Source organism: Gorilla gorilla, chromosome 12 (genome assembly GCF_029281585.2).
Source record: "Gorilla gorilla gorilla isolate KB3781 chromosome 12, NHGRI_mGorGor1-v2.1_pri, whole genome shotgun sequence".
Classification (NCBI taxonomy): domain Eukaryota; kingdom Metazoa; phylum Chordata; class Mammalia; order Primates; family Hominidae; genus Gorilla; species Gorilla gorilla.
In genome coordinates, this window is record NC_073236.2 from 65,177,835 (window position 1) to 65,203,912 (window position 26,078).

At 40.1% G+C, this 26,078-nt stretch overlaps 1 protein-coding gene across 3 annotated transcripts in view; it reads left to right on the forward strand.

The window, feature by feature from the left end:
* M1AP (meiosis 1 associated protein) overlaps positions 1–26,078 on the forward strand; it is a 96,949-nt gene that overhangs the window by 49,887 nt on the left and 20,984 nt on the right. For all 3 annotated transcript variants that reach the window (XM_063695758.1, XM_055378143.2, XM_055378144.2), the window contains one exon: positions 22,693–22,866. In XM_063695758.1, coding sequence (XP_063551828.1) covers positions 22,693–22,866 — 174 coding nt within the window. The remainder of the gene's footprint in view (positions 1–22,692; positions 22,867–26,078) is intronic.

Here is a 26,078-nt window from a genome sequence, read left to right on the forward strand (position 1 = left end):
GGAGGCAAGTGAGCATTACTGCCTGAGCTCCACCTCCTGTCAGATCAGCTGTGGCATTAGATCCTTATAGGAGAGCAAACCCTACTGTGAACTGTGCATGTGAGGGATCTAGATTGTGCACTCCTTATATGAGAATCTAACCCCTGATGAGCAGAGGTGGAACAGTTTCATCCCAAAACCATTCCAACCACCCATCTGTGGAAAAATTGTCTTCCATGAAACCAGCCCGTCATGCCAAAAAGTTTGGGGACCACTGTCTTGGAAGACAAGTAGGAATTAGCTAAGCAGAGGAAAAGGAAAAGGGCCACTCAAAAAGGAGACCCAGAGACATGAGAAGCAAGATATGCCCAACTTTTGAGAAATGCCCATGCTTCCCTACACCAGAGCCTGTCAGGCAGAGGTGGGAGTGAGGCATAAAGGTAGGCAAGGGTTAGATGGAAATGGCCATCTATGCCATGCTAAAACATTTGGATTTCATTCTAAGGCAGTGGAAATGTATGAAAATATTTTAGTCAGGAAGTCAAGTAGAGATCTCCAAATTATGGAGTTCAAGGGCTTAGGGACGAGTTTTAATTCATCCAACATTCAAGTTACAGTTCACCCTCCTGCAGTCCTTTTGGGCTGTACTGGCCTTTTCCATGGTTGTGCATACATGGAAGTGGCCACTGTTCTGATACCATCGATTTCTTTCTGGTCGTGTGCAGATGACTTCACTCTTCCTCCCCCTCCCATCTCACCTCCCTCTAATTAGGTAGGAGGGAGGGTTGGTTACTAAGGGTGTGGTTCCTGTCAGATTCTGACACATGTGGATCCTTCCACCATCATGCAGCCACTAACATTGTTCTGGCAGGGGAGGGAAGGCAACCAGCCCTAGCCGTGTGATTTGTGAGCTCTCACTGTGTGTCCTCCTGTCTCTTCACTGACTGTCCTTTCTGTCTCCATCCCTGTACTCATAGCAGTCTTTTCCTCTAAATTCCCTCTTCTTCTCTCTGAATTCCTTCCTCTATTCTCTTCCAGCCAAACCCTACTCATTCCTTAAATCCTAATTCAGGTTCATTACTACTGTATTGATTTTCCTCTTCTTAGAACAACCACATCACTTCTTCTTAGAACAACGACATCACTTGTGGTCTCTACCACGTAATTTAGCACTTAATTATATAGCATGTAGAATCGTTCACCATTGCTTTATTGTGCAATAATTGTGTCTTCTCGCCTAAATTGTAAACTACTTGATATCTTTTCCCTCTGCATTAAACTGTAAGCACCTTGGCATTAGAAACTTGTCTTACTCATTTCTGTGTCCTGGTGTATATCCTACATTATCAGTATATATTTGTTGAGTGAATCAATGACTTTGATACCCATGGAGGCTACTCTTGGTCTGCCTAGCATCTTCCATATCCCCTTTCTCTGGTAACACCTCCACCTTCCTGGTCACAGAATGGGTCATGACCCAGGTTGAGGCAATCATAGTTCCCTAGGCCACCAGTCAGAGCCCTTCTCATTGGGTTCTCAAAATGAATCTGTGAGAGAGAAGCTCTTTTTCTCTCTTTGGCCAGTGACAGATCAGGCATGGACTATGTTCTTTTCTGCCTTCTGTGACTGTCACCAGAAAGAACTTGTTATGTCTCTAATTGCATAGAGCTTAGAGTACACTAAGGCTGCCTCATGCCTTTCTTTAGAATAGTTAGTGGCTAGCACTGTATAGAACAGCTTTTAAATGCAGGAAAGCAGCTTTCTACCTGTGTCAGTGCTGATGACTCTTCCAGTAACTTCCCATTTGCTTCTGAATAATGCATCCTTCCATAAATCGCTTGTAATTCCTCTTTGTGGGTTAAGTGTATATGACTCATTGCTCAAAATCTTCCTAGTTTGCCTGTGCTTTCCTCATAATTAATTGTTTTATTCCCTTAGTGTTTTACTTCATCTTGGTGTTGTTATCAAGACATTAGCAACAGCAGCTTCTCTCATTCTCAGAAGGATGTGTGCTCCAAAATTAGGTTGCCCAAGTCTAAATTGCAGTTTCTATAACTTTCTAGCTATGCAACTTTAGGCAAGGTATTTAGCCTCACTAAGCCTTAGTTATTAATTCCTACTCCATGCAGTAGTTGTGGGAATTAAATGAGATCATGTAAGTGCTCTACAAAAGTTAGCTATACTTATTATTAATATTTTTGAAAATTTTTGTATATGGATGGTTTGTTATATTTCTGAGATTTGTTTTTAATAGCCAGGTCTCAAGTGAACTGTCAGTTACCTGGAACTAAGACTGTGTCTTATATATCTTTCTATCACTAACGATTATCACTCCACCTGGCACACAGTAGATTCTCAATAAATGTTTTTTGACAAAACAAATGAATGATTGAAAAAAAAACAAATGATTTGTGTGAGTGATTGGGGTCAACCTCTGTGACATCAGCTAAAATAGTTAGGGATATGTCCCAAACAGCCATAGCTTCCCTCGATAACTCATGAATATCATAAATTGATTCAAACACTTCTTAAATCTAGTTATAATTCTTTTATTCCAGTAGCCATGATCATCAATTAAATACAAATTATCTATAGTCCACTTGTCAGAGAGAAATACATCAAAAGCAAATGTTGATATTGCAGATTCATTTATAAAATAACTATGAGAATGTGTCCTTCAATCAGTCTAAATGCTGCCTACTTTAGTACAGTTCTGCATAGTGAAAGCTAATTATCACAAAAATGACTTAAGGACCCTGAAAGATCCAGGATCACTGTAAAAGAATGAATTTAGAAATTAAGAAAGTAGACTCACATCTTAGAAAATTCTTTTACAGGGTCTAATATGAAAAGGTTAACTTTAAATTACATTCACATTAGTTAAGGTTTTCTATAAATTTTAACCATATAGCCTATTATATATTTTCTTCTAACTGTATAAATGGGACTTCCTTTAATTTGTTCCTGGTCTTTTTCATTTTATTCTTTACTTTAAAATTTTGCTGAAAGATCCTGTCCAGTGCTGTTTGTAGTAGCTTTTGCCTGGCTATTTTAAAATTTTTTTATTATGCATTATACAAATGTAAACATTATAGAGGCATAATAGAGACTGTTCAAAATGACCCCAAATTCCATCCTCCAGAGATAACTACCATCAACACTGTAAGACACATTCTACTGAATTGCCCTCCTTACACATGCATGTATACTGATATACATGTAACATTATTATTGATATTATTTACTTTGACAAAAAATGAGACTATACCATACCAACTGCTCTGCTTTTTTTTCATTTAGCTATTTATCTAGGATTTTTTCCGTATTGGCACATAGAGATCTAACACCTCCCTTTTCATAGCTATGAAGTATTCCAATGTATGAATTAATCATCATTTATTTAACTATCCTTTTGGGTTTTTACATTTTAGTCTAGAACTATGTAACCTTGAACAAGTTAATTTAACTCTTTATTCCACAAATTTCTCATTTATAAAATAGGGCTTTATAAAATAGTTTGTTTTATAAAGCTCATTTGTAAAATAATAGCTACTTTATGGGGTTTTTGTGATGATTAAATACAACTTGCATGGAAAGAAAGCACTTATAACAGTGCCTGGCACAAACAAATAAATGTCATCTACTGATATTAATAGTAGTAGAAGTCCTTCTTATATATGCCTTTTACTGAGAAAATTTCAAGCTCTAATAATTCGTATTTATTAAGAACATAAGACTATAATTTTTAATGTAAAATTTCTCATTTCACCACCCCATTGCACTTTTATTTTTGCACGTTGCTGCTCAGTTGTTCACTCATGTTTATGTTACATAGTTATAATTCATGTATATAATTTTTTGTTTTCATGTAACATAATATTATAAAACTTTTTCCATAGTTCTCATAGCCTTTCTTTTCTGTTCATTCTCTATTTTGTTCCTCTTTCCTCTTTTCCTCTTGAAGGAGAACTACGAACTGTCTGTTCAAGAAATAGAGATAAGAAGATACATACCTCTCACAGGGAAAGCCAGATGCTTTCTTTGTCCTTAAATGCCCTCTTTACATATAAGCCAACCCTACAACCCTAGAGCAGATCCCTAATGCTGGATCTTCATCATAAATTTAGGATAGAGGAGAACCTGCCGATTCTAGCAACCAATGTTAACCCCATAGAAGAGCCATAAATCATGGGAATAATGCTGCTAGCTTTGTTTTTAAATAAATTCTGAGACTTGAGGAAAAGATATGTGAACTAAAGCCACAGTCTCTTAATATTCTAACATTTGTTTTTAGATCATAATTACGGCAACATTTTACTGAATACTTACTGTTCAAATACTTTCTGTTCTAAATAGTTTCTACATATTATCTTATTTAATCCTTGTTTATCTAGATGAAAAAACTAAGACATATTTTCTTGTCTATAATAACTTTCCCAGGGTTTTTCAGTTGAGATAGAAAAGGATTGACATCCAAGTATTGTGCTCCAATGGCCCCATGCTTAACTCTTCTCTATACTGCTTCAGTTGAAAAGAACAATAGAGATCAACAGTTCAGGGCCAGGTGTGATGGCTCATACCTGTAATCCTAGCACTTTAAGAGGCTCAGAAGTTTGAGACCAGCCTGGGCAATATAACAAAACCCTCTCTCTACCAAAAAAGTTTAGGCACGCTGAGGAGGAAGGATCTCCTGAGCTCAGGAGATTAAAGTTATAGTAAGCTATGATCGCATCAGTGCACTCCAGCCTGGGTGAGAGCAAGACTCCACCTCTTTAAAAAAAAAGAAAAATCCTGTCAGAGTTTTTAGATGAACTTGACAAGCTGATTCGTGTGTGTGTGTCTGTGTGTGTGTATTATATATTATATATAGAGAGAGATATATTCTAGAATATATGTATTCTATATATTAGAAGTAAAGATACATATTAGGGCCAGGGGTTTGCCTTATCAGATGTTTAGATGGTTTATAAAGCTATTCTAATTAAGATAGTGTCATATTTACATAGGAATAGACAAATTGTCCAAACTGGAATGGATTAGAGAAGTCCAGAAACAGCCACATGAAAACTTGATATGTGGCTTGGCTGACATGGCAGAGCAGTGTGAAAAGGATGGATTTAGCCATAAAGTCATATTGAAACTATCAATATTCCATATAGGAAAAAATATTCCTACCTCACACCATTTATAATAATGTTTTTAGATGGATTAAAGACTTCAATGTGAAAAGTAAAATGTAAAACTTTAAAAAAAAAGCATAGGAGAAAATTTTCATGACAAGGGTTGGGGAAGAGGAAGAAGCATTTCCTAAATAAGACATAAAGTTTGCTAATCATAAAATAAGAGATTTTTGATGGAGTCTTTGTCACTCAAACTGGACTGCAGTCACATGATCTCAGCTCACTGCAACCTCCACCTCCTGGGTTCAAGCAATTATCATGCCTCAGCCTCCCAACTAGCTGGGATTATAGGTGTGCATCACCATGCCCAGCTAATTTTTTGTATTTTTAGTAGAGACAGGGTTTCACCATGTTGGCCAGGTTGATCTCGAACTCCTGACCTCAGGTGATCCGCCCACCTCGGCGTACCAAAGTGCTAGGATTACAGGCATGAGCCATCGTGCCCAGCCCATATAATAAAAGATTGATAAGTATAACTACATTAAAATGAAGAATTTCTGTCCATCAAAGTATACATGAAAATGGCTGGGTGTGGTGGCTCATGCCTATAATCCTAGCACTTTGGGAGGCCAAGGCAGGAGGATCACTTGAGCCCAGGAGTTCAAGATCAGCCTGAACAGCATAGTGAGACCTCATCTCTACAAAAAATAAACAAAATTAGCCAGGCATGGTGGCATGCACCTGCAGTCCCAGCTACTCAGGAGGCTGAGACAGGAGACTTGAGCCCGGGCGGTCAAGGCCGCAATAAATGAAGATCACACCACTGCACTCCAGCCTGGATGACAGAGCAAGACTCTGTCTCAAAAAAAAAAAAAAAAAAAGTTGATATACAGAATAAATATTACAAGGAATGTTTGGTGGAAAATCATACATTTTTGAAAACGAATGGTCCACAGCTATAAATAACAATGTGAATGAATCTTTTCAATATTGAGAAAAAAGCAGATAGAGGTGTATACTATATGATACTTATTTATAAAGCTCAAAACTAAAATTATAAGGTGTTATTTAAAGTAACAAAACTACTTTTATTTATTTATTTATTTATTGACATGGAGTCTCGATCTGTCACCCAGGCTGGAGTGCGGTGGCGCAGTCTCGGCTCACCACAACCTCCGCCTCCCAGGCTCGAGCCATTCTCCTGCCTCAGCCTCCTGAGTAGCTGGGATTACAGGTGCACACCACCACACCCAGCTAATTTTTGTATTTTGAGTAGAGACAGGGTTTCACCATGTTGGCCAGGCTGGTCTTGAACTCCTTACCTCAAGTGATCTGTCCACCTTGGCCTCCCAAAGTGCTGGGATTACAGGTGTGAGCCAGCGCATCCAGCCACAAAACTACTTTTAAAAAGAAAGAAATTATAAAAATAAAAGTCAACGTGGCAAGATTTCTGGAGAAGATTAGGGAAAAGCATGCAGATATCTCAGGAGTATTGATGATGTTCTACATCTGAAGTTAAATAAAGGATTTGTGAGTGTTCACTTTTGTTGTTATGCTTCATAGCTTACATTTTTATTGCATGTATTTATTGGCATACAATAAAAGTTTTACAATAGTTTTGTGAAGAATGACTAAGTAATAAATATGCCAAAACTAAAATAGCCACTGAGATCAATAACTTTGGCATCCACAGGGCATCTGTGCAGGTTGACAGCAGTCTGCACTCACTGGGTATGTAAGTCATTCAGCCAGTTACAAATCAACCTAATGATGCTGTCAACTAGTCTACATCTCTCAGTCATACACAAGGATATCAGGTTCCCTTTCTAAGTGCTCACAAACCATCTGTTTAGTATTTCCTCCTAGACTTTGCCAGGGATCAATGTCAAGCTCTTTTGGGAAGGTATTTTCTCCATATGTGTTCTCAGGAAACACCAAATGTTAACAACCCAAACATAGAAGATAAAGATTCATTGCTTCCTAAAGAATGCCAGAAAAAAGGGCTGGGGGCGGGGTGGGGAGCCTCTTCTATGCTTCAGTGCAATTGTCAGAACAGATACTGATTTTCTCCCTTTCAGTGTCTTAGAAAATAGACCAGAAAACACAGCTATTCATTGTGTCTGCCTTTGATAACTGCATTAAAGTCATTTCCCTCTGACATTAAGACTAAATTAGAACCACTGTTGTATTTATTACCTAAAGATTTTTAACACAGAGAGACATTTGTTTATTTCATTAACAGAAGCCATGGTCTCAGAAAAATGGCAGATTTTTCTCTTTAAACTTGAGTTAAATAATTTTTTGAGTTCAGTAGAAAATCTAAAAGTATTTAAAAATTGAAATTTAAAAAATTTTTCCTTTCCTTCCTTTATTGGGGAATAATTTACATACCATAAGTTGCATCCATTCGAAGTATACAATTCAGTGAATTTTGACCGATGTATATGCCCACAAATCATCATCACAATCAATATACAGAACATTTCCCTCATCCTCAAAAAAGATTTTTCTTTCCCCTTTACACTCCATCCATCCCTCCAGCCCCAGGTAAGACCACTTATCTGCTTTTTGTCTGTAGGTTAGTCTGTATTTTGTGTAGGTGGAATCCTAAAGTACACACACCTTTTTTGTTTATATTTTTTAATTCAGATTTTGAGATTCATCTATGTTGTTTGTATCAGTAGTGAGTTTTCTTTTTATTGCTGAGTAGTGGTATATTGCATGAATGTGTCATATTTTGTTTAAACATTTAAAGTTTAAGCATTTAAACATTCCAGTTTTTGACTATTGTGAAGAAAGCTGCTATGAATGTCTGTACACAAATCTTTGTGTGGGTATATGTTTTCATTTATCTTGGGTCTTACTGTTTTGTTGTTGTTGTTGTTGTTGTTGTTGTTTTGACATGGAGTCTCGCTCTGTTGCCCAGGCTTGAGTGCAGTGGCGTGATCTTGGCTCACTGCAAGCTCCACCTCCCAGGTTCACACCATTCTCCTACCTCAGCCTCCTGAGTAGCTGGGACTACAGGTGCCCGCCACCACGCCCGGCTAATTTTTTGTATTTTTAGTAGAGACAGGGTTTCACCATGTTAGCCAGGATGGTCTCTATCTCCTGACCTCATGATCCCCCCACCTTAGCCTCCCAAAGTGCTGGGATAACAGGCGTGAGCCACCGCGCCCCGCCATCTTACTGTTTTTATGGTTCATCCTTTCCCATCCATTTACTTTCAACTCATTTATGTCTTTATACTTAAAGTCTCTCTCTTGTAGACAGCATATAGCTGGGTCTTGCTTTATGTCTATTCTGATCATCTCTGCCTTTTATTTAGAATGTAGAGTCCGTTAACATTTACCATACATATTCATATAGTTGGACTCAGGTCTACCATTTTATTTTCTGTTTGTCCTGTTTTTCATCTTTCTTCCTTGCTTTCCTGCTTTCTTTTGGATTATTTAAATATTTTTCAATTTCATGTTAATTTATCTATTGTCATTTAGCCATTCATCTTTGCATTTTTTCTGGTTTCTCTATGGATTACAGTATATATACCTAACTTTTTACAGTCTACTTAGAGTCAATATAATACCATTTAATATAAAATGTAGAAACTTCAGGATTACAATATTCACATAAAATGCAAAGACCTTGTGGGAATTAAAATGTATTTTAAACACTCTTTTACAGCCTACTCAGAATTAATATATATAGTACCATTTCATGTAAAATATAGAAAACCTGCTATTAAGTCCATTTACTGCTCCCATTCACATACACTATCTTTCATGTTATAATTGTCATGTGTATTACATCTACATAAACTCCACAAGAAAAGTGTTGAAATCTTTGCTTTTAGCCTACAATCCCAGCACCTTGAGAGGCCAAGACAGGCAGATCACTTGAGCTCAGGAGTTCAAGACCAGCCTGGGCAACATGATGAAACCCCATCTCTACAAAAAATACAAAAATTAGCCTGGCATGGTAGTGTGCACCTATAATCCCAGCTACTCGGGAGGCTGAGACAGGAGGATCACTTGAGCCTGGAAGGTCAAGGCTGCAGTGAGCCATGATCATGCCACTGCACTCCAACCTGGGTGACAGAGTGAGACCCTGTCTCAAAAAAAAAAATTGTTTTTGCCTTTAAGCAAACATATATTTTAAAAAACTTAAGAGGGCCAGCCATGGTGGCTTATACCTGTAATCCCAGCACTGTGGGAGGCCAAGTGGGGAGGATTGCTTGAGCTCAGGAGTTTGAGACCAGCCTGGGCAGCATAGTGAGACTTCATCTACAAAAAAATCAAAAAATTAGCCAGGTGTGGTGGTGCACACCTGTAGTCCCAGCTACTTGGAAGGCTAAGGTGGGAGGATTGCTTGATGTTGTTCCACTGTCTTCTGGCCTTTCATGGTTTCTGATCAAAAGTTACAGTCTCTAACTCTTTTTTCCCTGTATGTAAAGGATCATTTTTTCTAGCAATTTCAAGAAATTTCTCTTATGTTTATTATTCAGCAGCTTGACAATGATGTGTTTAGGTGTGAATTTCTTCTAATTCATCCTATTTGGGATTCCCTGAACCTCGTGAATCTGAAAATTGATTATCTTTTTTATTTTGAGATAGGGTCTCACTGTGTCACTCAGGCTGGAGTGCTGTAGCGTGATCACAATTCACCGCAGCCTCTCTACCTCCTGAGCTCAGATGATCCTCCCACTTTAGTCTCCCAAGTAGCTGGGACCACAGGCTCGTGCTACCACACCCAGCTAATTTTTGTAATTTTTTTTGTTGAGATGAGGTTTCACCATGTTACCCAGGCTGGTCTCAAACTCCTGGGCTCAGGCAATCCTCCCATCTTGGCCTCTGAAAATGCCAGGATTACAGGCATGAGTCACCATGCCCAGCCTGTAAATTTACATCTTAACCCAACTTGGGAAATTTTCTGCCATTTTTTTTAAATATTTTTTCGGCCTCATTCTTTCTCTCTATCTTTCTAGGACTTCAATTACCCAAATGTTAAATCTTTTTAAATTGTTCTGCACAGCCCAAGACTCTGTGACTTTTTGCTTGGTTGGTTGGTATTGTCCTATCTTTTCATTTTTTATGAACATATTTTCTATTCCTCGTTGAGCAAATTCTAATTATGTCACTTTAAAATCCTTGCCTGATAAATCCAACATCTCTGTCATCTTGGGGTTTGCATCTGTTGACTCATATTTTCCTTTGAGACTGAGTCATAGTTTTCTGTCTCAGTATGCCAAAACATTTGGGTTGTATTTTGTGAACATTGTGTTATAAAGACTCTGGATTCTATTATATTGCTCTGAAAAGTGTTTATTTTTCAGAAAATTAACTTTGTTAAACTCAAACTGCAACCTGTTGTGCCTGCAGTGAGCAGGGACTCAGATCTTAGTCTCAATCTTTAAGCCTAAACTATAAGCTGCTTTCAGTTCACCCCATATGTGTATAGTGCAAGGTCCAATCAGCTATTTACCTAGACTGAGTTTAAACACATAATTTAGGGCGCTCCAGCTCTGGCTCTCTCCTTTCGTGGATTTCTTCCTCACTCTCTGGAGGTCCTGGTTGCCCCAGACTCCTTACCCTGGCAATGCTAGTGAAAGACAAAGGCTTTTCTTTCCAATTTTTAGCTGCCTTCACACTATTGTGACTGCAGCCACTCTTAGAAAGTGCAAAAAATGGGGAACTCATTCCTTGCTGGCTTACTTGGTTACTCCAAGTTTCAACTCCTCTCCAAAGTCTGTCTACTTTTGTTCATTCTGCAGAGCCTTCAGGTAGTTGATTTTTAAATATTGTTCAGGCCAGGCATGGTGGCTCACACCTGTAATCCCAGCTCTTTGGAAGGCTGAGGCAGGCAGATCACTTGAGGCCAGGAGTTCAAGACCAGCCTGGCAAACATGGTGAAACCTTGTCTCTACTAAAAATACAAAACTTAGCCAGATGCAGTGGTGCACACCTGTAGTCCCAGCTACTCAGGAGGCTGAGGCATGAAAATCACTTGAGTCTGGAAGGTAGAAGTTGCACTGAGCCAAGATTGCACCACTGTACTCCAGCCTGAGTGACAGAACGAGACTCTGTCTCAAAAAATAAATAAATAAATAAAATAAATATTGTTCAGAGTTTATAGCTGTTTTTTACAAGAAAATCAGTTTGTTGGGTACTGGAACCTAACCAGACTGGAATTCCCTTATTTACTCTTTTTCAATTTGGTTCTTTCTTTTTACCTCCTTGTCTGCCTTCTCTTCAGCTCAATAAGCTCACGTTCTCCATCATATCTCTCACTCTGTCTCTTTAGAAGATTTTTGCTTAAAAGAAGTTCTTCTGATTAAATCTCACCTTTTCTCTCCTCATTCCCCATCCCCTAACACGTTTGACAGCACTGCTTTACTTGGCAAATGACTTGTGTTGCCACTACCCAATCTGGGGACAATCTGGCCACTTCTCTATCTGAAATCAGCCCCATCATATACCCAGCACTAGAGCATTAGTTAGTACAGTGCAAGAATTGATTGGGACACAGCTATATACATATTCAAGGTCCAGAAATAGGCACGAATATAGATATTAATTTAGCATAGGATAAAGGAGACATCTCAAATCACTAAGGCAAAGATGAACTTGCTCAAAAAGTAATGCTGGGACAACTGGTTAGCCATCTGGAAAAGATTCCAAATGGACCAGGGATCCAAATGTAAATAATAATATTAAAAGTATTAAAAGAAAACATTGGTGAATTTCTTTACAATCTCAGCATAGATAAAGGTCATCTAACTATGACTCAAAATCCAGGTACAATAAAGAAAGATTTATTTATTTAACTATATGAAAATAAAAATCTTTTGCATGGCAAAAAGTACCATAAACAATGTCAAAAGACAACTGAAAAACCAGGAGAAAGTATTTGCAATTTATGCCATGGGAGAAAAAAAAGACTAATATCTCTAATATATAAGAACACTTTAAAACTGAGGAGTAAGAAAAAGACCAAAAACACTAGAGAAAAATGGAAAAAAGTCATAAACACATAATTCAAAAAAAGATTTTTAAATGGTCCTTAAACATGTGAAAATATGTTCAACCTCACCCATAATTAGAGAAATGATAATTAAGACTATACCAAAATATTATTTCCTACCTATTGTTAGATTGGCAAAAGTTAAAAAGTATGACACCAATAGAAGTGGCATGTGTTTATTTTTAAACACAAAATTACATATGTGTTTTACTTCTATCCCTAGAAGTCACCAGCCCCACTTCTAGGAATCTAATACCCTGAAGATACACCCCCAGATCTACAAAAATGCATGTATATACACAGAGTCGGTTGCAAAGCTGTTATACAGTCTATCTAGAATTTTTTTAAGAATATGTCTTAGGTCTGGGCGCAGTGACTTATGCCTGTAATCCCAGCACTTTGGGAGGCCGAGGTGGGCGGATCACTTAGGTCAGTAGTTCGAGACCAGCCTGGCCAACATAGTGAAACCCCTTCTCTACTGAAAAAAAATAAAATAAAATAAAATAAAAAGTTAGCCAGGCGTGGTGGTGGGCGCCTGCAATCCCAGCTACTCAGAAGGCTGAGGCAGGACAATCACTTGAACCTGGGAGATGTAGGTTGCAGTGAGTTGAGATCACACCACTGCACTCCATCCTAGAGGACAGAGTGAGACTCTGTCTCAAAAAAAATAAGAGTATGTCTTAGGACTTTCTTTGATTTGAGTGTCTTCTTTAGCTTTTCCTTACTCTACTTAGCTCCCCCAAGTAAGTCTTTTCTTTCATGGCTCCACTTACATTTATTTTCACCTCAAGGCAGCTCTTTCTTTCAGTTCCCTTAGGTGTAAGGAGTCAAAACTGCCTGGTGTGGTTCTTGGGTCATGTCAAAAGATTTAATGCCTTCCTAACTCTGCTTTCTTCTTAATTCAAACTTCTCCTAAATAACCCATTCCCCTGCTCCCTCCCCCACCACAGTGCCTATGACAATATTTCTTCCCAGCTTTTCAATTTTGCATTGCAATTTACATTAAATGCTTTTTGGTTTATAGAATATATGTATTAGTCTCGTAGAAAAAGAAGACTTTTAAAATACCTTCTAAGTCTAATGTTTCTCACGTCAAAAAATACTTCAGACTTTGGAATATTTCAATCAATAGTGATCAATCTCTTTTGCATATAAGCTGCATTTTTCCAATAAAATGGAAATGAAGCCATTGAGACCCATAGATAAAATATATTTTCTTACAACTTAGATCTTTATTGAAGAGAAAATTTTCAGCAAAAGAAATGGCACTGGCTTTTAGTGAATAAAATGTTCATATCTACTACATAGACAGCTGGGAGGCGGCTTTATACTCTATCATCCCTTATAGTTGCATGATGCTTTAAAGTCCACAAATTGCTTTCAGGAGTCAAGTGTCATTATTTCATATTCAAGTAAACCCTTAGCCTAGGTATCACTATCATTCCCACTTTACAGATGGAGAAATTGAGCTTAAAGAGATGAAGTGACTGGCCTAAGGTCACAGAGAAAGTAAGCACCAGGCTGGCTAGTTTCTTCTGTTCAATATAACGTTTACTGAGCCCCTGTTGTATGTAAACACTGCACTAGTGCTGTGGGTACAGAGGTAGATAAGGTGCTACAACTGGTGCCAGAGGCAGGTATACCCTGCCTTAACCAGGGCCCTTCTCTCCCGTACCTGCAATAACTTCTCTCTGGACTGTCTAGGGCAGAGCAAGTCACTCAGTTCAAAGTGGGATTGGCAATCCGGGAACACTTCCGTGGCTCCAGAGGTGAGGGGTGCAGTGCAGCTTCTCTCATAGGGCAGTCCCCACTTCTGCCCTCTTAGAAACACACAAGCCTAAGAAAAAGAGATTCTAAAAAGGCTACTCTCCCAGCCAAAATAATTGCTCTCTAAACTTTTTCTTACCCAATTCATCTGTTTACTAAAGGCTGAAATACTACATTTGAAATTGTAGTATTTGGGACCTATCTTAGAGCTAAGGGAGTCTGCTATGGTCTGAATGTTGTATCCCGCCCCCACCCCCCCTAAAATTCATCTTTGAAATCTAATCACCAAATAGATAGTATTAGAAGGTGGGGCCTTTGAATGGTGGATTAGGTCATGAGGGAGGGCAGAATCCTCCTGAATGGGATTAGTGCTTTTATAAAATGTTCCCTAAGGAGCTTGTTTGCCCCCTCCACCATATGAGGATACAGTGAGAAGGGGCCATTTATCAACCAAAAACAGGTCCTCCCCAGACATTGAATCTGCCAGCACCTTGATCTTGGACTTCCCAGCTTCCAAAACGGTGAGAAATATATTTCTGTTGCTTATAAGCCACTGGTTTATGGTATTTTGTGATAGCAGCCCAAATAGAACCCACTATTCCCTAGTCAGAAATTATGTAAATCAAGTTTGTCCAACCTGCTTCCCGCAGGCCGCATGCAGCCCAGGACGGCTTTGAATGCAACCCAACAAAAATTCGTAAACTTTCTTAAAACATTATAAGATTTGTTTTTAAGCTCATCAGCTATCATCAGTGTTGATGCATTTTATGTGTGGCCCAAGACAATTCTTCCAATGTGGCCCAGGGAAGCCAAAAGATTGGACACCCATAATATAAATCATCCATTGTGAACCATTAGTTCTTTAGTTAACAGTCAATTATTTTTTTCAGCCTGCCTTAGACTATATTAGCTTGATGAGGGCAGGTGAATGGACAACTGCTAACAGTAGAATTCCCTGGGTAGCTGACCAGAGCTGGGAAAGAGGCATGTCCACTACAGGCTGAAGGATCTCTGCTTGAGCTCTGCTCATGGAACTCCCAGATTCCTCTTCCCTCCTTCCCCACTGCCTGCCAGCACCACACAACAGGAAAGCATAAGCGGTAAAGCTGGGCTGGGACATGTGGCACCTTACACAAGCTGATAGCTTGGGCACACCTTCAAACAGATATTTTTAAAATGCTAATCAGTAGTTGTTTAGAAGCTAAGAGCTACAAAGAAAAAGGAACTTGCTTTACTCTGCCCCAGTCTTGCACAGTTCCTGAGCAATACCAAATTGCAATAATGGAACCCACCCTTCTTCAAAGCAAGTGTAGTGACCCCTGTTGATACATGAGTGTGCCACTTTGGGGGTCTTGTTCTTCACCCCAGCAGCTTATTAGCTAGTCCTCACTTCCTTCCTTATTCTGCTTTAGTCTTCTGGCTAATCCCCCAACACAAAAAGCTCATTCCCATCTCAAGACCTTTGAACTTGCTCATCTCTCTATAAGAAACAATCTTCGCACAAATGTTTTTATGACTCACTTCACTTCATTCAGGTTTCTGCCCAACTGTCAGCTTCTTAAAGAATACTTCCCTGGCCAGCCAAGCTAAAACTTCACATGCATGCACGCGCACGCATGCACACACACACACACCCCTTTATTTTTCTTCATAGTATCTATCATCTGAAATTGTATTCTGTTTTATTTGCTTGCTTATTGTCTGTTCTCTCACTAGAATGTAAGCCACGAAAGTAGGCAATTTGTCTCTTTTCTTGATGACACCAATAAGTGCCTAGCTCATAAAACACAGTAAACTAATAAGTGCTTGAATGACTAAATAAATGAATGACTAAGCGAATGAATGAATGACAACAGTTCTCTCTCTGAGAAGAGTTCTGGGATATAAATTTTCTCTATCTCATTACAGTTATGGTGATGTTTTGACCCTCTTACAGATTGGGGCTCCAGGAAGATAGTCACCACTAGGTCCATTCCTGCAGTCACCTTTCTGCACTGAGTTCACATGTTGATAACCACTACCACCACCCCTGCCAACTCTTTTCAAGGGGCTTCTCCTTTTTCCTAGGGTCCAAGCATCACTTCCACAAATGAGGCAAATGAGCTTAGAAAGACAAGCTTGACTGCCTCACCGTTGTAAGCTGTTAGATTATTCTCATGTTGTTTTGATTTAAAGACAATGGTTGGATGATGCTGCACTGCTGTTCCTGACTAAGCTTTATCTGCTGTGATTACTTACCCTGGTTATTAACATCCTATAGCTATCCTGTATTCAGAGAGTAGACAGCTCATTGTAAACCAACCCAGGCAGGCTAAGATACTGTGACTCTATAGTCTCTGTAGTGGTTCTTGACCTTTTTGGGGTCATAGAGCTCTTTTGAGAATCTGATAAAAGCTAGGGGCTTTCCCCCTTCCCCCACCCCACCAAAATACATCTATGCATGTACAGATGAATTGTATATAATTTTAAGGGGTTCTCAGAATGTCTGAAGCCCATCCATGACACCCAAGTACAGGCCTCATGAATGTCATTCGGAAAGGAACAGGTCAGGCCTAGAGGTTAGGGCCCTGTGAGATGGGGGAAGATGTGGAGGACTGGGCAAGAGCACCTTTTCCTGGGCCTCTACTTTCCTGGGCCTCTACATTTTATGTGAAGAGAGAAATACAGCATTGTATATGCACGTATGTATGTTAAAGTCTCCTATTTTAAACACACTTTAATTTTATAACCCTATTTTAAGGTTTCTTCTGAGAGGGTCTACTTCAGGTATTACCTCATCTTCAATCATTTGGCTTTCTTAGTTTTTTCCCATTGTGGCCGCAGGAGGGCAGGGTAAGTTCAAAAACAATGTGAATGCTGGCTGCAGCTTGGGTTGCAGTGAACCGGGCCTTCCTCACTGCTTTAACTATCCAAACACTAAGGGCCACCGTTTCACTCCTGTAACCTTTCCATTTCATGCCATTGGTGTGACCCGTTCATCTAGTGCATGGGTACCCTGTTCCCCAGCCAGTGAGGGAGCTTTCAACATCTGAGAAGTCTCCTCCCCGATCCCCAGATTTAGCACATTTAGTTGTATTTGTGAAGAACACAATACGTACTAGTTGTTGGTGTTCAATGTATGGTAGTCGGGGGTAGAAAGCAGTGACCAAGGGAAAAAAAGCTTTAAAAAAGGAAAACATATGGCTAGGCGTGGTAGCTCACACCTGTAATCCCAGCACTCTGGGAGGCCAAGGAAGGTGGATCACGAGGTCAGGAGATCGAGACCATCCTGGCTAACAGGGTGAAGCCCCATCTCTACTAAAAATACAAAAAATTAGCAAAGCATGGCAGCAGGCGCCTGTAGTCCCAGCTACTCGGGAGGCTGAGGCAGGAGAATGGCGTGAACCCGGGAGGTGGAGCTTGCAGTGAGCCAAGACTGCACCACTGCACTCCAGCCTGGGGGACAGAGCGAGCCTCCGTCTCAAAAGAAAAAGAAAAAAAAAAAAAGGAAAACATATTATTATCCTATAAGAGTTCATTTTGTGGATGAGAGAAAAGGAAGAAAATTATATTTGTTGGACCTACTGGATGCCATTTATAGATAATCATCTCGCTTTGTAGTGCTTTACTAAGAAATACGTTGTACTATTCCACTTCGCCCAAAATCACATAGCTAACAAATTTTTTTTTTTTTTGAAATGGAGTTTCGCTCTTGTTGCCCAGGCTAGTGTGCAATGGCACGATCTCAGTTCACCGCAACCTCCACCTCCCAGGTTCAAGCGATTCTCCTGCCTCAGCCTCCCAAGTAGCTGGGATTACAGGCATGCACCACCACACCTGGCTAATTTTTTGTATTTTTAGTGGAGACCGGGTTTCTCCATGTTGGTCAGGCTGGTCTCAAACTCCCGACAGGTGATCTGCCCGCCTCAGCCTCCCAAAGTGCTGGGATTACAGGCGTGAGCCACCGTGCCCAGCTGCTAACAACTTTTAAGCCTCAAGTCAAACCCTGGTCTTTCCATTAAGCCTTTCATAAACTCAGGAAAAGAGAAGAAAATCCTTTAAAAAAAATAAATCAGCAGTGCGATTAATATTGCCCAAATGAAGCCCACAGATACCCAGGGATGGCAATTAAAGCTAGATAAGGGAGGATATAGTTAAGCATAACTTCTTGGACAAAGTCAGTCCTGAGTTGAATTCTGGAAGAGGTGCAGGCCATGGGCTAACATTAATGAAAGCACTAAGGAAGGAAGGAAGTCATGTGGCAAGGAGACTAACTTAGATGAAGCTCAAGAGTTACAGGAAAAAGTAATGAGAGCTGAGGAGGAGGGAGTCACTGTTCAACTCAGGCATTTGCTAAGCTTCAGCTCTATACAAGGCCCTGATAGGGAGGATAAAAGTGAAAAGAAACAATACCTACCTTTTAATTTACATTTAAATGGGAGCGATCAAACGTATTCCCAAATAACAATAGTACTAAGGTAAAATGTAATGTGAACTATATTACAAATGTAAACCAAAAGCTATGGGACTATAATAATGGAAGGAATACAGTAATGGCAGACTTCATGAAGGAGGTGACATTTGAACTCGGTCTTCAAGGATGGCAATATCTCAACAGGTAGTGATGAGGAGGAAATAGTCTGAGCCATCACAGAGGAAGGGAAGGGTAGGGTACTTGTAGAATAATGAGTAGTACCAAGTGATACAGGATGAGTGAGTGACAACAAGAAGGCAGTGTGTGCTCTTGAGCAAAGGAGGGATCTGATGAAACCATGTTTCAGAAAAAGTAACTGGTAGTAGTAATAAGAAGTAATGGAGGGGAAGAAATGGAGTTTGCTAGGACAGTTAAGAAGCTACTGCCATAATCAGGGACAAGGAAATGAATTCCTAGAATGACAAAGAAAATGGAAAAGAAGTTTAGCCTCTAAAACATTCTGGTTTACACATAAGTCTCTAGTTTGGATAATGTAAGTCTGCCCCCAAGAGGTGCTCACTCCCTTCTGAAACTGCAAAACTGAAAGCTCAAACCCGACACACAGCACCTCTGTGGAGATTATATGAGGACTTTTTCAAGAAAGCAGTTCTGCTTCATGGCTCTTCCAAGAACATGTAGGTTAAGAAGTTAGAAAAGAATGTCAGAACATCGATGGGTGACAACAGGGAAGACTGCTGCCTGGCTGGCTGCCAGGAGGACCTAACCACATGACATTTTCTTTCATAGAGAGGCTGTGCTTCAAGCCTGGTTCTTTAGCTTTGCAGGATCAGAAAGTTAATTTTGCCAGCAAAACACGCACCTTCCTAAGCTCAAGACTAAAGGATAAGCCAGAATGTTTTAGAGGGAGAACCATAACCATAATCACAAAAAAGAGCAGAGACTTGACAAACACATCTCTGCAATTGGGACACATCACTGAGTCCACTGCACTTAAGATGGGCACTGCCAGCACGCGTCGCTGTTCCCCTTCTCTGTGCTGCATTTCTGGCCAACCCTCTCCCCTTACAATAGACACATTCATTCTTTAGATATGCCAATATAGTCTGGGCAAGGTGGCTCACACCTGCAATCCTAGCATTTTGGGAGGTCAAGGCAGATGGATTACTTGAGCTCAGGAGTTTGAGACCACCCTGAGCAACATGGTAAAACCCCATCTCTACAAAAAATACAAAAATTAGCCAGGTGTGGTGGCTCACACCTGTACTCCCAGCTACTTGGGAGGCCGAGGCAGGAGAGTCACTTGAGCCCAGGAGGTGGAGGTTGCAGAGAGCTGAGATCACACCACTGCACTCCAACATGGGTGACAGAGTGAGACCCCATCTCAGAAAAAATAAAATAAAATAAAATAAAAAAATATATATATATATGGCAATAACATCAATAAGGCTACAGCCAAATCTTGCCTTGGACAATAAGCCATTCTGCCTTCTTAGGGTAACTTTTTCATTGGCCTCACCATTCTGGTTGATTTTATAGTTTAACTCTCTGAGGAAACCTTTATTTTCCTTACTTACAGATTCTTGATGGGACATGGCTTTGCATTGCTCCCTCACATTGCCTGTGGTAGGAGTGTCTCATCATCCACCCTTTCCCTGGGGAGAAGAAAAGAAACACTTACTTCTTTTCCCAAAAATTCTGTTATTTCAACTCAGCAAGTTTATCTTCTCTACTTTTCTTAGCTCCTTTGCTCAATTCTATTTCTTTTTCTTTTTCTTTTTTTTTTTTTTTTTTTTTTTTTGCAACTGAGACAGTGTCTCACTATGTTGCCCAGGTGGGTCTTGAACTTTTGGGCTCAAGCTATCCTCCTGCCTCAGACTTCTAAGTAGCTGGGACTACAGGCATGAGCCACCATGCCTGGCCTCGGTTGCATTGCTTTAGTAGCCGCCACTTTATGCTTTAAGAACTGTTTTGCCTCACTGAAGAGAAGCTGCTGAGTCATTTTCATACTTGTTACTCAAATCAAAGTACAGGCTTCAGGCTTAGAAAAATTAAATTACTCCTTGTTTTGCCTGTGACAAAATAAAATGCACATTATTTTTTAAAAACATATTTCTCTTTACTTGCAAGGAATGTTTTTTTGGCAATGACTTTATATATATCACAGTAGTACCCTAAAACATAATGAGGCAGATGAGAGTTTGGGGAAAAATGGTCAAGATTCATGTTGCTTTATAAACTCCATAAGGGCACAGAGTGTCAGATATATCTGATGGAATGAATGAAATAACTAACTAGTTAACAATGAATCCTCATAACTATTCATGGAAGATGGCACAGTTTTTATCATTCTGGCCATAGAGAAATGCATTTGATGCCCCTTTTCAGCTGCAGGATAAGTTGTTAAATATGACATGAAGTCGTTTTTCACCACAGTTCCCCTGTGTTGGAACAAGTATGTTGGACTGAAGCCCCTTTGTTCCCTGTGGAAAGTCTGCCACCTCTGCAAACTTGTCCTCAGGAATGTCATTCTAGAAATAATCCAGACTTCTCCCTGGGGTCTATGAGTCATACACAGAAGCTAATTCATTGGAGCAACTGGCTTTTCTTAGGCCCTTTGTAAAAGTATTTCAGAGATCCCTCCTGATGAAGCAAGGAAAGTAGAGTTCCCCCTCAGCTTCTTTCTAGTTCTTCCCTTATTTGCTCTGTGCTTCTTCCACCACCTCATATTTGGCTTTCACTGATGACCTTTACCTGCAGACCCAGGCCCCAATTCCTTAGCTAGTGTTGCCCGAAGCTGGAAGTACACCAGCAAAGCCTCATTACCCCACCTACCCAGCTCCATTCATTCAGATTTGGAATTAAATCACACTCTACCAGACCCTCCCCATCCTTTTTGCTGTTAACCACACTTGTGAGATACAGTATGCCAATGACTGATGCTCCAGGCTTGGTTCTCTACTATAAGGGGATACCCAAAAATTCATCTTTTTTCCTTTTAATTTTTTTAAATTAATTTTTTATAACAAGTAGTAATAGAACACATTTTCACTGTAAAATAACATGAAGCTGAAGTCCCCTTTGTTAAACTAAGTATTTAATTTGCATTGCTGTATAATTTTTGGTTGTTTTTATATTCTAGAATGTTTTGGGGTTGTTTGTTTGTTTTTACAGTGGATTTCTTTCTCCCATGTTTTATTTTTTATTTATTTTATTTATTTATTTATTTTTCTTTTGAGATGGAGTTGCCCAGGCTGGAATGCAGTGGCCTGATCTTGGTTCACTGTAGCCTCTGTCTCCCAGATTCAAGTAATTCTCATGCCTCAGCCTTCCACGTAGCTGGGATTACAGGTGCCCGCCACCACACCTGGCTAATTTTTGTATTTTTAGTAGAGACAGGATTTCACCATGTTGGCCAGGCTGGTCTCGAACTCCTCAGCTCAAGTGATCCACCCACCTCAGCCTCCCAAAGTGCTGAGATTACAGGTGTGAGCCACCATGCCTGACCTAGAATTTTTTTTAACACAAGAAATGCACAACTCCAATAAAATTCAAACAGTATAGAAGTATGAAGAGTAAAAAGGGAAAGTATCTCAGAACCCTGCCCTATTTACACTTCCTGTCCACTGTTAACAGTTTGATGATAGCCTTCCGGAGCTTTGTAAAATGCATTTACATATATATGTAGATAGTTTTATTTTTATATAAATGGGATCATGTTATATCTGTTCTACAGCTTCCTTTATTTACTTACTATCTCCTAGTTTTTCATGTCAGTACATTTAGCTTTGTTAACAAACACGTAATACTCCATAGTTTGAGTGTGTCATAATTTAAATATTTCCCTATTGAGGGGATTTGAACTGCTTCCCGTTTGGGGTTTTTATTATTACAGCAATGCTATACCAAACATCTTTGCATATGTCTTTGTGTACTACTCAAGAATGTCTCTAGGCTAGATGTCTAGAGATACAGTCAATGGATCAAAAAATAGATGTGGAAGCTGGGCCAGTGACAAGTGCCTATAATCCCAGCTAATCCCAGCTACCTGTGAGGCTGAGACAAGAAGATTGCTTTGAGGCCAAGAGTTAGAGACCAGCCTGAGCAACATAGCGAGACCTCATCTCTAAAAAAAAGTTTTTTAAAAAATTAGTCAGTCATGGTGGTGAGTGCTTGTAGTCCCAGCTACTCAGGAGGCTGAGGTAGGAAGATTGCTAGAGCCCAGGCATTTGGAGGCTGCAGTGAGCAATGATTGCGCATGTGAATAGCCACTGTACTTTAGCCTGGGTGACATAATGAGACCCCCGTCTCAAAAACGAAAAGATGGATGTGTTCAAAATTTTATATTACTCAAAATTTACAATCTAAGTGAACACTTTATTTCCCTTTCTTTTGCAGAGAGTTCTATTCTGGGAACTGACATTGACCTTCAGACTATAGACAATGATATCGTCAGCATGGAGATTTTCTTCAAAGCCTGGCTACATAACAGTGGAACAGACCAAGAACAAATCCATCTTCTTCTTTCTTCACAGTGTTTCAGCAACATTTCCAGACCCAGAGATAATCCAAGTACATAACCCCCAAAAGATATTTAGGCTATGATTATTCTTATCTGGGATCAGAACTCTAGATTGGTGAGTCAGTGGAATATAGCATCGTTGAGGTTTAGGGACTGGAAGAGGGTTGGATGAGGCTGTCCAATATAAGCGTGAGGAATAAGAAGAGAAGTTCTAAGAAGCAATCATAGTTAGAAAGCTGAACCTAATTAAGCCCAACCAGCAAGGGCCAGTTAGTTTAGGGGCAAAGTCTGAGACACCTCAATGACAGAGAATTGGCTAGACTACATAAGAACACAATGGATCACATTTCTCAATATTCTCATTTTTAATGTGGTAAATATAATTGACATTATAGTTTGGAGCATGCTGCTACCTCAACAATATCAATACAGCCTGTGGCGAGAGGAAGAGAACCAAGGTTAAATAAAGATCTTCTCGCTAGGGAGGCAGCAAATGGGGGAAAACTAAAGAACCTACAGAGATATGCCCCAGGGAGGACAACCTGTGCCCAAGACCATGTTCACAAAGCAGTTCAGGCAATTACTGAAACCGAGAGATCAATCCAGTGTTCTGGTCATGCCAAAAATATCCTGGATAATGGATACTGTTCTGCCTGGCAATTATACTTCATTCCAGGTCCCACTAGATGACAGGAATAAGGCCGTTTCCATTCTCCCATCTCCTCGGAAGTCTGGCTCAGGCGGGACCTGGGGTGGCTGGGCCTGAAGATAGATGGGCCCATCTATCAGTCTAATCAGCCACACTGAGGTTGGGAAAGCTGAGTCCTCAAAGACCAGCTCCAAAGAGAAATGACCAAAGTATATCTTCTTTGGGGGTGGGAATTTGTACCCATCTTTCTCATTGAACAGAATACTGGTAGTGGTAGTGGCTACAGAGATCATTGAGGGTTGAAGAATGGATTGAACATGACGTTTACCAAAGCCCTTCTCGTAAGTTTTGACATGACTCACTGGGGTTACCGCCTCCTTTGAGAGCTCTTTCTTGGCCATTGGCAGTATATTTGAGTTTTTATGTATGTTCCTTTTCTTCAGCTGTAATAGAACTCTTTATGACCATTGTTTCTTTAGGACAGGGGAGGGCTTTTTGGAGGTGTTACTACACAGGATTAAGGCTTCCCAAGACCCTTTCTGTCTAGGGATGGCCGTCAAGTCTCTTCCTCTCTCCCCCATTTCAACCTAGTGCCCAGAATGTCTTTGCCAACTTAACTTGATTTTAATCTGTCTTTTCTTTGTGTAAAATATTCTTCCCAGAACCTCCTTTCCACCTCTTTTGTCCAAGGCTGATAGTACCAATTTCTCCCTGTCCTAGCCTCTGGACTTCACTTATCTGTTTTCCCTACTTAAGGCAGCTAGCAACTTTATATAGAAGCTAGTGTATAGCTAACATTATTAAGCCCTGCCTCTGTGCCAAGCACTAAATTAGCTTCATTTCTTGCATTATCCCATTTTATCTTCACATAACACTATGAGGCAGATACTGTTACCATATGTCATTGAATCTAAGATGCTATCAATTGTAAGGTACACCACTATTTTATGTACCAGTAAGAAAGAAAACAGGCTAGGTGCAGTGGCTTACTCCTGTAATGCCAGCATTCTGGGAGGCAAAGGTGGGAGGATCCGTTGAAGCCAGGAGTTAATGACAGCCTGTGTAACATAGACCTACAAAAAATAAAAATAAAAAATTAACTAGGCACAGTGATATGCACCTGTAGTCTCAGCTACTCAGGAGGCCAAGGCAAGAGGATCACTTGCACCCAGGAGTTCAAGGTTGCAGTGAGCTGTGATGGAGCCACTGCACTTCAGCCTGGGCAACAGAGTGAGACCCTATCTCTAAAAAAATTTTTTTAATAATAAAGATTTTTTTTAAAAAAAAAGAAGACATTGCCCGTTAAACATTACACAGCTCTTTCTTGTCACTTAGAAGTAGTATTTTACCTGTATCGAGAGAGCTCTTTTAGGTTAGAGTAGTAAGTAAGGACTTAGAGTGCCTGCCTGGCCAATGGCAATTGTAAGACACATACAGAGATGAAAAAAAAATGTGTCTTAGAATCAATTAAATACAATATTACCCCCATTTTCCATATGAGAAAACTGAGACTTAGAGAAATTAAGCACACTTTCCCAGGGCTGCACAGAAAATTAGTAGCAGAGCTAGGATTTGAAGCCAGGCAACAGGGCCCACTCTTAACCCTTAGGATCAGAAATCTATATTTTGTACACTTGACACTCTCAGCCCAGACAATGTCAATAAACCCAGGTCTATCTTCCTCCAGAACCTGGGCCTTTATCTACTATATTAACCTGCCTCATGCTAAGCAATTCTGAACAAAGGGGCTAGAGATTCACTTCTTTCATTAGGAGGGCTGGTGCCCTCAGAGGCCAGGAACTCCTGTAACCAGCCTTTCTTCCACTATCACATGGCATTTGCCCATGGTGCTAATCAGAATTTCTCTGGCTTCCCCTCTGTCTTTCCAAAGCTTTCAGCACCAGGATCAGAGCCAGAATATTTAACTCCATCTATAATCATTTTTTCAGAAATCTGTAGGTCTTCGGGATGCACAGTGGAACTTAGATCCAGACTGCAGTCAGCTTTTCTGCTGGGGAGGTCTTCACTGGAATCCAGATGTTCAGGCACAGCTGGAATGAGGTCTGGGGAAATTAGGCCTCTTCTAGGGTGGATGTGACCCACCTGAGATTTTAAACAACCACAATAAGATTATGCTGTCATTATTATTTTAAAAATTGATGTATTGCCACACATGTAGATTTCTGGACTATGGCTCACTACAAAAAATGAAAGAAAACAAAACAAAAAACCCAAGCTTTCCTCCTCTAGACTCTCTGGGGTATGCATCTCAGATGTTCACTCTGACTCCTTCTTACAAGGTTCTCTATCTGATGCCAGCTGCTTCTTTGCCTAGGGCCCTTCACCCCGTCTCTAGGTGCTTCCCTTAGAAAGGCCTTCCTCTGACAGAGCACACAGTGAGTTACACATGAGTTTCTTTTCTTGTTCTTAGGTATGGTGTCTGCCACATCTGCATCTGGGCTCTGGGTGGGAGAAGCACACCTGGTTCTAGATTCAAGCCCAGCTAAAACAGCTTTCCCAGCTTTGGGACACTCTGCTGAGACCACAGTTTGGGTATTTCTTAACCCAGGCTGCAATAAGAATCACATGGGGAACTTATAAAAAATACCAGTG